Source organism: Lactuca sativa, chromosome 8, assembly GCF_002870075.4.
Source record: "Lactuca sativa cultivar Salinas chromosome 8, Lsat_Salinas_v11, whole genome shotgun sequence".
Classification (NCBI taxonomy): Eukaryota; Viridiplantae; Streptophyta; class Magnoliopsida; order Asterales; family Asteraceae; genus Lactuca; species Lactuca sativa.
Window position 1 is genome coordinate 130688931 of NC_056630.2, and position 16467 is coordinate 130705397.

A 16467-nucleotide genomic window follows, 5' to 3' on the forward strand; every position below is an offset into this window, starting at 1 on the left:
ACGATGTCCCTATTGTGAGGGAGTTTCCTGATACTTTCCCATAGGAATTGCCTGACATGCTTTTTGAGACGCAGGTCAAGTTCAGGATTGCTGATCTGTACCTGCCTTGGTGTTATTTGACGTGGGTGCAAGTTGATCTTTTGTGTCTACATCTTTATGTAGAGATTTCAATATTACTCGTGAGGCACTAGATCGAACTTTGAAGGTCCCTATAGCTGCTAATTGTACGGTTTCGGCTTCCAAGGTATACCAGGACTGTGTATTGTAGATTTTCAGTATTGGATTTTCGATTGATCTCATCCCTATTGCGATTGGTGATGTCTGCGTGATTATGGATATGGATTGGCTAAGTCAGTTTGGGGCAATGATTGACTGCGAGAATCAGTTAGCGACGATTCATGACTCTAGCGGGGGAGTGTTGACCATCTTTGGTGAGGGTACTAGGGTTGGATCTATTTTCTTCACCGCCAGGGCGAAGCAGTGCCTTCAACATGGATGTATGGGATATTTTGCGTACGTAGTCGACATGCAAGTTGAAAGGGAGAAGTTAGTTTCCAATGTCCCTATTTTGAGGGAGTTTCCCGGTATTTTCCCATAGGAATTGCCTGACATGCTTTCTGAGATGCAGGTCAAGTTCAGGATTGCCGATCTAATTGTGAAGGCTCCATATCGCCTTGCACCACTAGAGATGCAGGATTTATCCTTAAAGTTTTAGGAGTTGTTGGGGAAAGATTTTATTCGGTTGAGTAGCTCGTTGTGGGGAGCACCAATCCTTTTTATCAAGAAGAAGGATGGTTCACACCGGATGTGCATTATTTACCGGGAGTTGAACAAGTTAACAGTGAAGAACCAATATCCATTACCGAAGATAGAAGACCTTTTTGATCAGTTGCATGGGGCATCTCTGTTTTCCAAGATCGACTTGAGATTTGGTTATCATCGGATGAGGGTTCGAGAGGAGGACATCATGGAGACGGCTTTTCGAACTCGTTATAGGCATTATGAGTTTGTGGTGATGCCTTTCGGGCTCAACAATGCACTGGAAACATTCATGGATCTCATGAACGGGGTGTGTAGGCCCAGGTTGGACCGATCAATGATTTTTTTCATCGATGATCTCTTGGTTTGTTCCAAGACCATAGTGTAACATGAAGAGCATCTGCTTGAGCTTCTTGGAGTGCTTCGGGCAGAAAGTTTGTATGCTAAGTTCTCCAAGCATGAGTTCTGATTGCGTAAGGTTTAGTTAATGGGACACCTCATCAACTAGAATGGTATAATGGTCGACCCAACTAAGATCGAGGCAGTTATGCGGTGATAAGTTCACAAGTCTCCATCTTTAATTTAGAGTTTCGTTGAGCTGGCAAGTTATTATTGAATATTCATCAGGGATTTCTCCAAGATTGCAGTTCCTCTCACTAGAATGAGTAGGAAGGATGACACATTCCGTTGGGGGCCTGACCAGCAGGCAACAATTAAGACTCTTCGGCAGATGATATGTGAGGCGCCATTACTTACCCTCCCGAAGGGAGATGATGATTTTGTTGTATATTGTGATGCATCGATCATGGGTCTAGGTGTGGTGTTGATGCAGAGGGGGCACATGATCGCTTATGCTTTGAGGCAGTTGAAACCTCATGAGGCGAAATGTCCTACTCATGATCTGGAGTTAGGAGCAATAGTCTTCGTTCTCAAGATTTAGTCTCACTATTTGTATGGAGTCTGGTGTACTATTTACACGGACCATAAGTGCCTGAGGTATATGATGGATCAACCTAATTTGAATATGAGGCAGCAGAGATGGATTGACGTAGTGAAGACTACGACTGTAAGATTTTGTACCATCCGGGTAAGGCCAACGTGGTGGCTGATGCGCTGAGTCGCAAGGAGGTTAGTACTCCGATTTAGGATGTGTGTTTGAGGATGATGGTTGTAACTCAAAATTTTGGAGATGATTAGGGCTGTACAGTCGGAGGCCCTCAAGGAGGAGAATCAAAAGAGCGAACAAGTGGTCCGTCGGATATCAAGTTTTGATTATGATAGTCAATGATTGTTGATGCTGCATGGCATAATTTAGGTGCCTTATTTGGGTGGGACCTAGCAGATTTTGATGGACGAGGCACATAAATCGAGATTTTCCATTCACCTGCGCATGACGAAGATATATCATGATCTGAGACATAGTTATTGGTGACCATGTATGAAGAGAGATATAGCTTGGTTCGTGAGTTGCTTTACCTGCTGGAAGGTCATGGTTGAACATCAGCACACTCACATTAAATTGCAGCCATTGGAGGTCCTATTACGGAAATGGGAGCATATCACCATGGATTTCATCACGAAGTTACCGAAAACGACAAAGGGTTTTGATTCCATATGGGTAATTGTGGATTGTTTAATGAAGAGTGCTCACTTTTGTGGCCATTCATGAGAGCTCTTTTGCTGAGAAGTTAGCGAAAATTTATAATCAAGAGGTGGTTGCTCGCCATGGTGTTCCTTATTCGATTGTGTCAGATCGGGATGTTTGTTTCACTTCTAGATTTTGGAAGAAGTTCCGTGAGGAGTTGGGTACCTAATTACATTTTAGTATTTCTTATCATCCATTAAAAGACAAGCAGAGTGAGCTGACCATTCAGTCGCTTGAGGATATGCTGAGGGCTTGCAACATTGATTTTGGTGGGAGTTGGGAATCCTACTTTCCCATGCCCGAGTTTTCCTACAACAAAAACTATAATGCAAGTATTTGTATGCCTCCATTCGAGCTTCTTTATGGGAGGAAGTGTCGAAACCCAATTTTTTGAGAGAGGTTCGTAACGGGTCTTGGGGAGCACAAAGATTGTTCTCAAAACGACAAAACTTATATAACAGGTTAGACAGAGATTGCAAATATCCCATAGTTTCCAAAAGAACTACGCCGACTGACGACGTTCTAAGTTGGAGTTTCAGGTTGAGGATATGGTAATCCTGAAGGTGTCGCCTTGTAAAGACGTTATCCAATTCAGGAAGTAGGGTTTGTTGGGCCCCGAGTTTATGGTTCTATTCCGGGTGGTAGCTAGGGTAGGCAAGGTAGCCTACCGACTGGATTTTCCGGATGAGCTCACTCAGATTCATAACACATTCCATGTTTTCCAGTTGCAGAAGTGTGTGATTGATGAGACCGTTGTAGTACCTTTGGATGACATTCAGGTGAATGACCACCTGAATTATGTTGAGCGGCCATTAGTGATTATCGACATAAAGATGAAGACCTTGTGTAACAAGGAATTGAGCTTGGTAAAGGTGCAGTGGCAGCACTGAAAGGGATCTGAGTGGACTTAGGAACCCGAGGAGGAGATGTGGACCCATTATCCTGCTTTGTTTGAGACTAAGTACTATGAGGGAGAATTCTTTATGTGTTAAACATTTAAGATGTAAAACTATACATCGTTAATTTGGACATAATTGCTTTTTGAGTTAAGCCAAAATCATAGCTTAATGTATTAAGATGCTAACATTTTACGTATTTGCCTTTATTATTTTTCCTCTCAAACTCCTCAAACTCCTCCCGTGTTAAACTTGATAGATATTGTAAAATTTGTTTTCATGGATAATAATATCATTTAGTCAAATTCATATAGTTTCTTTGATGTAGAAAAGAATTATACCATATGTATACAACTTTTATCACGAAAACATTTTAGAATTCAATTCATATAACAACACAACTAATTGAATGTAACGGACACCCAAAAGGTCTTATCACGGAACTTATATGCATGACAAGGTGATGTATACTTGTATTAAATGGGTGTTTGACAAAACTTTTAGAAATAACGTATTAGCTTATTAGCTTTTTAAAAAGCTAATAAGCTAAAAAAGTGTTTGTATAATTAAAAATGCTTTTTAAAACAGTTTTTTAGATATGAAAAAGAATAAAACTTTTAAAAAGCTGGAAAATTCTAACTTTTTAGCTTTTTAACCATTTTACTCCTAAAAAACAGTTTTTCTTATCCAAACACTTTTTAAAAACAATCTTTTCTAAAAGCCATAAGCTAATAAACATTTTTCTTAAAAATCATTTTTACCATAAAAAACTAACCCAAACACACCATAAGACACAATTTGGTTAGGTTTTCACGATCTTTTAAAGATCATACAATTTTCTTTTTTAAAAGAAAAAAACTAAATCACAGTTATATCATAACATTTTTTTTGTTTGAAAGGGAGCTTCCTTAAAAAGAGTTTATGAGTCAGCTTTCGCGCACCGACTAATCCCTTACTACGAACATAAGCTTATGCCTCATGTCCTGAAGTCACTGTAGGCGAACCTTCATGACCACAATGAATGAGTAGTATCAAAATTTGAATATGCATCAATAGATTATCAGGACCGTTCCGAACATACTTTCGGCCCATGACGAAAAAGAAAAAAATACCCTTAAAATACATAAATTTCATAAACTGTTTATATATTACATGTGTCAAAATGAAGGAGAATATGACAAGTGGCAAAAAAAACCTTTATTTATTAGTAAGGATAATTGAAATTTTTTATACTTATACTAGCTTCTAAATCTAATATTTTCAATTATAAAAATTCATATAGTTAAAGAAAAATACGTTTTTTGAGATGCAAAACCACTAATAATATTTTCAAAATCAACCATTTATAACATTATATTAAAAGTCTGTAAATGTTTTGGGCCATTTTAAAAGATGGGTCCTGAATGGTTACTTATCACCCATTCTTTGGCATGGGCCCAGAGTATATGTCATATGTCTTAGAGCCCAATAAACAATCACACAAACTTTAGATTTTTGAATGGATGTAGCGTCCAATCATTTACATTCAAGTAATCCACGAAATTTGTACAAAATGACTCATCCATATAAATTAACAAATTTTAGCTTAATCCTTCGAAAGTACAGAAAAGGACTAATGATTCACTTGAGATGCCCACAATCTTTTCCACATCCCTCTCTCTCTCACCAATCTAATTTATAAATTCATATTAGGTGTCTGTGTCTTCACACTCATGATATCATGTTAGTTTTATATATAATACCAGATCTATCCATGAGCCATACATCTTTTAAGCACATGCACCCTATCAATTACATGATCCCTAATCCCTTATTTTATTCTCTTATTTTAACAAGTATAATCGACACCTATCTCTTACTCTTTTATTCTTTACCTTAAAGCAATTGAAATGACTTTACATCTAAGTCTAATTACTTTTGTGCTACAAAGCTACATGTAACATGGATAATACCCATTGGTAGTTGACGTTTTTACTCAACTTGGTTGAACAATGAATATGTCACGAATTTAAATGTATTACTATTACACATCCAATGACAAGAAAAATGAACAAACACACCTAGAAACATAAGCTTTCTATGAACTATAACTGCCACTCTCTTACATTTGAATATTTGAAAGAGAGAAGAGCAAAAATACAGATAAAAGAATGTCAAATCATCATACCAATAGAAACTTCCTTTTGGGTTTTTACCACAAGAATAAGCTGCATCCAATCGTTACTTACACAGTTGATATTTGGTCTTTGACCCTCAAATGGTAGCTGCAAAATCATTCAAAGAAAGATAGATGTAAACATAAATCATAATACTCTTGTTCATAAGACTGAATACTGAATTAAATCAATAAAAATTCGAGAAATTTACCTTGATTGTGTTCAAGGTGATCCTTCTGATGATGTTCCATGCAATTGAGAAGGTATTTGAAGGTTTCAATCTCGCAAGGGATGGTGAGGCCACCACTATGATCAAATCCAAATTCCTCTTCAACTTTTTGCAGAAGAACTTTGAAGAGTGGATCACTAAGATAGCTTGTCGGAATGATGAACCTCCGAAGCTCAGGGCCTACATAGACTGCCAAATATCCTCTGGGCACATCGTTTGGTGGATCAGGACTCTGGCATCCGTCTTCAATGTCTGAATCAGAATAAACAGAGTATCCCTTCAACCTCATGGTTATTGCTGGATTAATTCCTCCACCTGGATGATTACCAATAGTCATCGGAGAATTGTTATCAGCATCATCATCATTATCATTTCCTCTTGCCCCAAGTGTCACATGCTGCCATCTTTGGATAATTTCTTTAAGCCTAACAATCTGTCGGATGCCGGTCAGTTTGGTTCCTAAATTTTCATCCATTCTTGTAATCCTAAGATCTTCCCTCGCTGAATTGTGAAAAACTTGAGTTGTTAAATAAACGGAGTGCAAAAGTAAACGCCTTATGAATAAGTTAATAGAGACAAACACCAATTTGGAGAAGAGAAACAGATCAAGGTCAACTAAACAGAGTAATGAAACGCAAAATATCGAAAGAAAGTACCCACATGGATTTAACTTAACGTGAAAGAAAAAGATACCGGAAATCAGTTAGATAAGAATAAAAGAAACCTGAAGGTGGTGGCCGGCGGAGGAGGAGGAGGAGGACGATGATCAAGAGCAAGACGCGGTGTTGTTCTTGAAATGGGGTAGAAATAAGTAGACAGAAACAGAGAGATCTGATTCGTATATGTCCAGATTATTGTTCAGTAATTAAGAACAGAAGGGGAATTTGATGGGAATGGAACTGAATTGTGGAATCCTTTTACGTTTTTCCTGTTCTCCTTTCTTGGACTAACATCATTTCTCCACGCCTACTTACGGGTTTTATGCATCATAAAAATTTGAATTTTTTTTTTTCCGTGGGTGGAAAGTAAAGCTTAAAATAAATAAATGAAAGGGTATGCTGAGTTGGTATTGCTGACTTATATTCTCCTTTGGTTTTTTCAAGAAAAATGTGTTTTGAGACAAAAATATTTATATTTGTTGCATTCCTCGAGTTTGGAGAGGAATAAAAGAAAGAAACCTTAACAATCTTTGTGCATGTTGTCAAGTTGGATAAGTAAAATATAAAGTCATTTCAATTTTGTTTTGTGTTTTAAAAGAACCCGTGAAAGATTTTTTTTCTTCTATATTAGTGACCTGGTGTAAACTCAAATAAATCAAAAACCCCATAATATGTTTAGGAAAATCTCTAGTACGTAATTTTTACCTTATTTATTAAAAAGCAATGATCTTATTTTTTTAATATAAAGGACAAAAAAATCAAATTATTTAAATAAAATAACGAGAAATTGACAATAGTTACATATTTGAAATTTTAGACATTGACCTAAAGAAAAATTCATATGCTTTAGGTTCATTAACAATAAACCAATGATTTTCAACAGAAAATGACATGGATAATAAAATTAAAAGATAATAACTTAAAACGATAACGAACTTTCAATTTTATTTATATTTAGTTACTGATTTTTTTTTTGATTTACCCCTGAATTATTTGAAAGTGTTCACATTTTAACTTAACCGGTCATAATGGTAAAATATGAACACTTTCAAATAATTCAGAGGATGCAACCGGTCAACACCTTCAAATAATTAAGAGATAAAACAAGTACAAAAAAAAAAATTAAGTGACTAAATATGAACAAAATTAAAAGTTCGTTACCATTTCAAGACATTATCTATTTTTGTAATCAACCCTTAGTTTATTTTGTCTATCAGTAGCAATTACTTAAATTAATAATTTTTATTATAAGCACACCGATTTCTTTTGTATTGTGTTTGTAAGGAGTATTACGGAATATAATACGTACCACATAACTATGTTGTAGCTCATAACTTTAATCTTAGTCCAGGAAATGAACTTTTGACTATAATTTATTTATTCACTTATTAGTGAAATACCACCCGATAAAGAAAAAATAACATGTAAAATAGTGAAACACCAACCTATAAAGAAAAAATAACATGTAAAATTTCATAAAGGCAAAAAGAGACATATACAAGGAATAAAACGAAAAATAAAATTGAAAACTAAAAGAAGCACAATGAGAATGTACATATAGAACCAACAAACAATAGAAAATATAGATGTAAGTAATAACTAAGAAGAAAAGTATTGGCAAAAACAAATTAAAAGTGAAAACTAGGCGAAATGCGCAAACAGTGTAAATGAAGCTAAAACCTAGACTACTCATGTACTGCTCCACGACCCTGATCTTATGCATCCATACTCTAATAAAATATTGTGTCGTTGTAAAGAGAAAAACTTCATTCAAATTTAACACCACATTATATTCACACTTCTTTATCATAAGTTCTCTCTTCCTCATACGATTTACAACGACCATCTCCACCATCTGGAGTGAAAATTGTCGCCTATGTCGTATGTAAATGTTTGAAACCACCACAATCTTTTTTCCATCAGTTTCTATGTAATTTAAGTCGCTCATACTGTATTTCTAAGTATTGTTTTTGGTACCTTATACAATAAACGTATATCACACGATTACTACAAAATCTTTACTTTTGTGACCTCTATATTCCGCTTGTGCTCATTCTTAATAACATTTAGAACAATTTATGGGATAATGACTTGAAAGGTTAATGAACTTTCAATTTTGTTCACATTTATTCATTGAAATTTTTCATGCTTAATTTACCCTTGAATTATTTGAAATTGTTCACATTTACCCTTATGACCGGTTGTAACCGAACATAAGGGTAAAATGTAAAAATTTTCAAATAATTCAAGTGTAACATCCTAAAAATTATTAGTAAAAATTTCAATTTTAGGTCAACCAAAAGCCATTAAGTATTCATATCAAACCATCCAAAGTATATAATAGTGAAAAAACATCAAAGTACAAAATCTCAAAATCACATAATGAAGTTCTCCCCCACTTGGGGTTCGAACCCTCACCAACTGGCGATCGCAATCTATCATGGCCGCGTTGGCCCCCAACCAGTCCATCCCAATAATCACCTTCAGCCCTCGCAACGGTATCATGACTAGATTAACACGAAACCTCTCCCCAAGCACATTCAGGACACAGTCCCGATACACCCTCGCAACAGTCACGGTACGGTCGTCCACAATCTCAACCTCAAGCAGGGAAACCAAAGTCCCCGACGCATCCCGAAACTTCTTGCTAAGTGCAAGAGATACAAACGATCTGGTAGCTCCTGAATCGAACAAAACGTGGGTAGACATACCATTGACCAAAAAGGTCCCTATATATAACCACAAAATACACATAAGCAATGTAATAAATATAGAGCAGGAAGATAAAATACATACCAGCCACAATGTCTGGCGTTGCCCAAGTCTCCTAGGTGGTCAACTGAAATGCACGATTCTTCACCGCATGAGCATCCTCCTTAGCAGGGTGACCATCTGTGATCCTCAGTGTGGCAAACGCAGACACCGCCATTGTTCTTCCCCCTCCCTGCAACCTCGGATAGTCGACCTGCTTATGGCCGGTCTGGTTGCAGTGAAAACAATTCAAGCCCTTCTTGGGGCAATCCTTGCTCAAGTGACCCGACTGGCCACATGCATAACATCTTGAGCCCACTATCCGACAATCCCCACTGTGCGGTTTTCTACACTTGGCACACCAGCCACGGCCCTGCTAGCCCCTACCAGAAGAATCTGAGGTCTTAGGCTTTTTAGCCTGACCTGCTGCTGTCTGTGCCTGCTTAGGCTTCCGCTTGGTGTGGAAGTCCAACTATATCTCCCATTCACAGGCCTTCTCCACCATCTCATTCAGGGTTTTGCACCCTGTAAAGCTCACAAAATCGCGTCTATCATCCCTCAGCATGGAATGATACCTCGTCCTCCTCATGTCCTCATCGGTAGCATACTGTGGAATCAACAATGCTCGTTCCTGAAACTTGGCGGTGATCTCCGCCACAGTCTCGGTGGTCTGCTGAAGCTCATGAAACTCCTTTACTAACCGTTACACTTCGATAGGTGGTGCAAACTCCAAGTCAAATCGCCTAACAAACTCGGCCCATGTCCTCTCAGCCATACCGGTTGATCCCACCTAGCTAGTCACCTCTCCCCATACCTCAACATACATGAAACAAACACCATCTTTGCCACATCAGGGCAAGAATTCGTACGCTGGGCGTTCTCTATGTCCGCCACCCAACGTCGGCTAACAATAGGGTCCCTGACCCCAAAAAAACTCCGACGCCCCGCACGCCTTGAACTCCCGGAACGAGGGAGTTCAGGACCTGACCTGACCCGCGAAAATCTCAGCTCTAAATGCCTTGAGCTTCTCCTCCATGATCTCCATCATACCCCTTGACCATCCTAAAGATAATTGGGGTAGAGTCAAGGATGTCCCTAGTAACCTCTGCTGCAATAAGCTCACATAGCCTCTTGTCAATGGGCTCGATAGTGTCACCCGACCCAGCTCCAGATCCTGATCCCAATTCTGACCCCTTGCTCTGAATCGTGTCACCACCATACTACTCTGCAATACGATAAAACATAATGATCAAGATGTCCATAGAGGGGATCCCCCCACACCGGTCCTTCTTAGAGCTTCCAGATCTAACATTGGTTTGAGTACAGGTCCTGTGCTTTCAGTAGTACGGGCCCAATACTACCTTCCACACCTACCTGTACCTTCCCCAAGGAACTACCTGATAACTCTAATTCATCCCAAAAAGATCATATCTCACAGGCTACTGCATAACTCAAATCCTAGGCTGACCTAAAATTTCCTCCATCCATATCAAACCACAACTCAATCATAATAGATTGCCTTATACATGTAAATTATACACAGAACAGGATCAAATAGACTTTCGAATAATAGACTCTACCCTAATACCACAACCCGACAAGGAACAGGAAATAAGGCCAAATCAATCATTTTGAGGCTATAAGACCCTAACCATATACAATTTTGAAAGCATACACATAACAAGGTTCATACGATTATCATAACTCATATATCAGTATAACATGACTAACATACTGGGGGAACTACTTACTTGGCTCGACCTATCGCGCACATTGCACTCTCCTTTTTCTCATTCTAAAAAGTTTTGAACTTTTATTTTTTTGAAAACAATTTTACCATTTCCTTAGTTTGAGTCCTGACAGACCTGAGAGTGTGCCCGAATCCCTAAAACCAAGGCTCTGATACCAACTTGTAGCTACCTAATTTTTCATTTTTAAAATATCAAAACATTTACAATTATCCATAAAATATCAAGAAAAATTGCTTTCAAATTCATACACCAACAAACTTTATTTCAAATACCAGAGTGTCCCAAAAGAAAAACGCCTGTGAGAGTGCATGTCGCACCATCAGACCTTGCCCTTTCCCTTAGGCTCAGAAGTACCTGAAACAATCAACAAACTGCAAGCTAATGCTTAGTGAGTTCCCTAGAGCATACCCTACACAATCCACATAATCACATAATCATATTAGCTATAAAAGCTACATAAACCACATAAGCCATGCATACAAACATATAAGGATGTCGTGGGCTCCTCTGAAGGTCTTACTCCAGGATGCCATGGGCTTCCCCACATGGTCTTACACCTAAGTGCCATGGGCTCCCCCATGATCTTTAGCTGGAAAGCCATGGGCTCCCCCACATGGTATTACATCCAAGTTTCATGGGCTCCTCCCATGGTCTTTACTTGAAAAGCTATGGGCTCCCCCACATGATCTTACATCCAAGTGTCATGGGCTCCCCCCATGGTCTTCCCTACAAGTATCACATATATAGCTAGCATAACACTTAGCGTGACTAACTATCGTACCACGTATCTCTACAATCAACAAGTGTACCACATATCACAAAATGGGCCAGCCTTGGTGCCTTCAACCCATTGGTATGGTGAGGAGACTCACCTCTCATGAATGCTGAACTGACAAGATAAGTCGGATAAGTCCCATGCACTTCTCAAACTCAACTGCCTATAATTATCATGTGATTAACTTGTCACAATCCCAAAATACGATAGATACCCCCAAAGTCAACCATGGTCAAAGTCAAAGTCAACAGTCGAGGTCAACAGTCCATGTTGACCTCAACTCGTCGAGTGCATCCAGCAAATCGTTTAGTTACGTGAGTAACTCTTCAACACACCGATTCACCTGGGGAACTCGTCGAGTTCCTTAATGTCCAGAAGACCGAAAACTCATGTAGGCCGAAAACTCTAATCCTCCACCGAAATCACTCAGAATCTCAAAAACGGGCAAACCTTACCCGACTTGTCGAGTTGGCTAAGGGACTCGACGAGTCCCTTCGGTCCTTTTGTGTTCAAACGTTTTTAAGATACCCCAAAGCTCAAAATTGTAGATATAGCCTCATAGGGCATGGTTTCCACGTAAAGTTGCAAACTTTATGTGCATGCAAGCTCTTAATTGCCAAAACCAAGCTAAGGGAGAGGTTTTAGCCAAAGAGAAGGAGAAAAGCTTGATAAATTCAACAACTTTATAACTCAAAGGACTTAGAGAAGTCTATATTTGAAGTTACAAATCCACATCTTACCCAACACCCGAAATGCTTCACAAATATACTAAAAATGGCCTTAAACCCAAGAAAAAGGGGATCTAATGCTAGAATGATCAAGGTAGCAGCTTGTTACCTTCAAATGGATGCCCAAACATTGTAGATGATGGATCTACAATCTCCTTCCCGTTCCAAGCTTCTCAACCTTCAAACTTCTTCAACAAAATGCAGCAAAAGCACTCTCTTAGTCTCACAAGTACAAGGAAGCAACAAAGTATGACTAGGGTTTCTTCTCTGGGTAATGAAGTGGTAAGGGAAGCTAAAAGAGGCAGATTAAGTCCTTTATATAGGGTGCAAATCCTAAAACTTAGGGTTTTCTTTTACAACGCCTACTCGTCGAGTCGGGGCCTTCCGAATCGTTGAGTAGGATCTAAATCTTGTGTCCTAAAAAATGATCTCTACTTGACGAGTTGGAGCTCCCCAAGTCATCGAGTCCTAGCATAAAACCCTAAAACTTGGAAAAGTTAGATGATACCTGGACCGGGTGTTACAGAAAGTTTGAAGGAACAAGGAAGAGTTGCTAGATCTAGAAACCTCACTCCATTTTCATCACTTTCCGGTAATCAAGTCTCAAACTTGCCTAATAGTTGATTAGATCTCCTTCTTAGCACCTTTTGCTCGTTTTTGGTCCAAATGATATGGTCCTTGAGAGTTAGACGTCCCAAATGGAAAGCACTTCAGATCTAGAGTCTTGAAGGACTTTCATGGCAAAAAGGTGCCAACTCTATGGCCATGGAAGTCTCATGCAACCTTTAAGCCATCATTTTGGCCTTTTGAGCTTCTAATGGCCATGCATGTAGAGAAAGATGGAAACTTTATGTTGGATTAATGTCTAAGTCCATAACTATAATTGGTAAGACTTCACCCGACCCGACATGGTCCATTTGGGTTGCGTGGCATCGGGACAATTGGATTGACAAGATGAGGAAATAGGATACTAGTGATTTATATTAATATATTATAAGTTCTAATATATTAATATATAATAATATAATTTAATTAGTATTGATCAAGAATTAATTTAGAATTAATTAAGTGATAAAAAGGAACTAATTAAATATAGACTCTTAGATATATATATATATATATATATATATATATATATATGTGTGTGTGTGTGTGTGTGTGTGTGTGATGGGCCAAGTTCATTTAGGTTGGGCTAAGGTTTCATGGATAGTCCATGGAGTGTTTAACCCATGGATCATATGAAATGAAGGGTCATGGGTTTAACCCTAATCACCACACTATATAAAGATGTCCTTGGTTGGTGAAATTTGCACTAGTGTGTGTACACAAAAGGGCAAGGCTAATTTCACTAGAGAGAACCAAAGTATCCTTATTCTCAAGGTTATTCCAAGTGTTCATGGTGTTGTGTGAACTATTTGAGGTGTCACACTTGGGGCACTAGGCACTCAAGCTTCATGAAGACAAGTTACATCAAAAAGGTATTCTATCTATTTTATTACCCAAGTGTATGATATTTGTATGCTAGTATAGGGTAATATCTTGGAAACTTCATATTTGCATGTATAATAGAGAAAACATAGATCCAAGGTATTTAGGGTTGTATGTGCACCAAAGGATGTTGTAGTATACTAAAACCCAACAGTGGTATCAGATCCATGGGTTGTTTTCTGTTATATTCATGCAAATGTTTGATTTTCAAAGTTGAAAAAAAAGAAATAAAAACATGAAGTTTGTCAAATTTTAAGATAATTACTTGTTTTGTGAAAAACTAATTATTTGTAAAATTTGAATCATTTGCTATAGGAGTTGAATTAGGTCAAATTTAGTAAAAGATAAAATGATATGATTATTTTATTAGTTTTAAAAGTTTGATCTAAATGTTTTAAGGAGTTACAAATTTTGTCATAAAATTTTGGAGCTCAAAAGTTTTTATTTAAAGTTGTGATTTAGTGTTTTGAAACCTCCATAATTTATGGATATGAAAAGATTTAAAAAAAAATTTGATTCAATGTTTTTATGGAGTTACGAAATTTAGTGTTAATGTTTTAAAGAATTCCATAACTTATTCTTAAGTTATGGAACATGAAAAGTTTCATCATAAGACAAGCATTTAACTCCATAAGTTATGGATTACCAAAAGTGTTATGTTTCCTTCATTTATGAGTTAGTTTAGATTAATAAAAAAAATTGCGTTTTAGTTGTTTTCAATCCTAATTAATCTAGAGGTAGTTCATAAAATGTGTTTTTGAAACTTGTCCTCAAGTTACATAAAAGGTTACATTTATGAATCTTAAAACTCATAAAAGTGCCATAGTTTACATAAAAACGTAGAGTTTTTTTTATTAAATAGTATTATGACTCCATAACTTGTCCTCAAGTAATGGATGTTTAAGAGTCACTTCTTTAAAAGTGTTATTAAAGAATAAGAGGTTACATAAAAAATGAAGAGTCTTCAGTTTAATGAACCATTAAACTCATAAGTTATGAAATGAAAAGTTTCGAATAGTTTCAAAACTTGCCCTCAAGTTTTGGAATTTGTAAAGTTTTCCCGTTAATACTTTAATTCCAAGTTAGGCCCTTAGAATTTTAAAAGTTAAAATTCAACCCTTATACTTTATAATATTATAAGTTAATTATATATATATATATATATATATATATGTGTGTGTGTGTGTGTGTGTGTGTGTATGTATGTATAAGAGTAAAGTCGCCTTACCATTAGTAGGCCTCATTCACGAAGCCGGTTGTAACGCCTGTGTTTCTGGGCCTGTCATTAATGTTGATATAATAGTCTAGGTTAACCTTTGTAACCCGTTTTGAAATAATAGAAGTGTATTATTTGAGTATTATGTGTTTTGTGCTTAATTGCTTAATTATGTGGTTTGATTAATTAAGAATAAAAATAAGCGTCAAAATTTAAGTGTAAAATAAACTTGATATCTTTGGATAACGTTGTAGTAGTTGAAACGAGGTTTCCGAATACATATAGAATGCCCAAATATGACTTCGTATGAGGAAGTTATGATTTATCGAAGTTTCGGCTTAGCGGTATGCAGCCTGAAATACTCGATTTGAGATCGAGCGGTTTCTAGCCGAAACAATCTAAACGAGGATCGAAGGTCTCGTTGTTGGTATCGAAGCGATGAAAAGTTAGGCGAGAACGGACGTCAAACGAAGAAGTTATGAATTTATAACGAAGTTTTTCTGTCCCGGCCTATTAAAAATAAACAATAAAAATAAATTCAAAATTAGCCGATGAAGTCTAAACGAAAGTTGTAGAGCGTAGTCTCACCTACACGTGGATATAAAGAACGTCGAAAATGGAGTTCGTATGAAAAAGATATGAATTTTCGAAGTTTATTAAATAATTAATAATTAAATTTAATTATTAAACCTGGCATTATCCGAAGGGGAGTCACCGGGCTTATCCGAAGTACGCCCAGCATACTGCTGTACGCCCCTCGTATAGCGAAGTATGACGACCTTCGCACTCGAGTTCTTTGGATGACGAACGCCATGACGATTTCGGACGAGTACGCCCCGCGTACTCCGAGGCTCCAGCTTCCTATAAATAGGATGCGAGGGTTCCGGGCTTATTTGCTCATTTCTCCTTGTTTTTGTGCCGAAGATCTGCACGTAAACCCCCGAAGCCATCCCGACACCCCGGATCTCATATCCAAGTTAAGAAAGAAGTTTTACGATCCCGAGATCCCGAAAAGTGCGATTCCCGAGCCGAATCTCTGCCCGCGAGAAGTTTGATTTTTGTAGAGATCTTCCAGATCTGCTGAGGATTACTACTTCTGCAAGTCGTAGTGCTGTCCGATCGTCTTCAGATCAAGTGAGTGTATACTATCTTTCATAAACACGATAATAATACAAGTATGGTTTGAGTGTATTAAGTATATTGTTGTTTATGTGTATAATTTTGTTGTCATAAGTATGAATGTATATTCATTCTCTTCTGTCTCATAGATCTGATTTACTTTCTATGAAATACGTGTTATGTGGGTGTGCCTCATCTGTTATGTGGAATATGTATTGAATGAAAATGATATACAGGTTTTAAACTACGTAAGAAAATATATATTTTTATCTACTAATATGTTGGGTAGAACATG

General features: G+C 37.4%; 1 protein-coding gene across 1 annotated transcript; it reads right to left on the minus strand.

Moving 5' to 3' along the window:
• Positions 1 to 5280: 5280 nt before the first annotated feature.
• On the minus strand, positions 5281 to 6751 carry LOC111917097 (protein SMALL AUXIN UP-REGULATED RNA 54). The gene is made up of 3 exons (XM_023912764.3): positions 6410 to 6751; positions 5668 to 6186; positions 5281 to 5564 (listed from the first exon to the last, which is right to left on the minus strand). The coding sequence occupies exons 2-3, from the start codon at positions 6158 to 6160 to the stop codon at positions 5554 to 5556; spliced, it is 504 nt and encodes a 167-aa protein (XP_023768532.1). The 5' UTR covers positions 6161 to 6186; positions 6410 to 6751; the 3' UTR covers positions 5281 to 5553.
• Positions 6752 to 16467: the final 9716 nt, after the last annotated feature.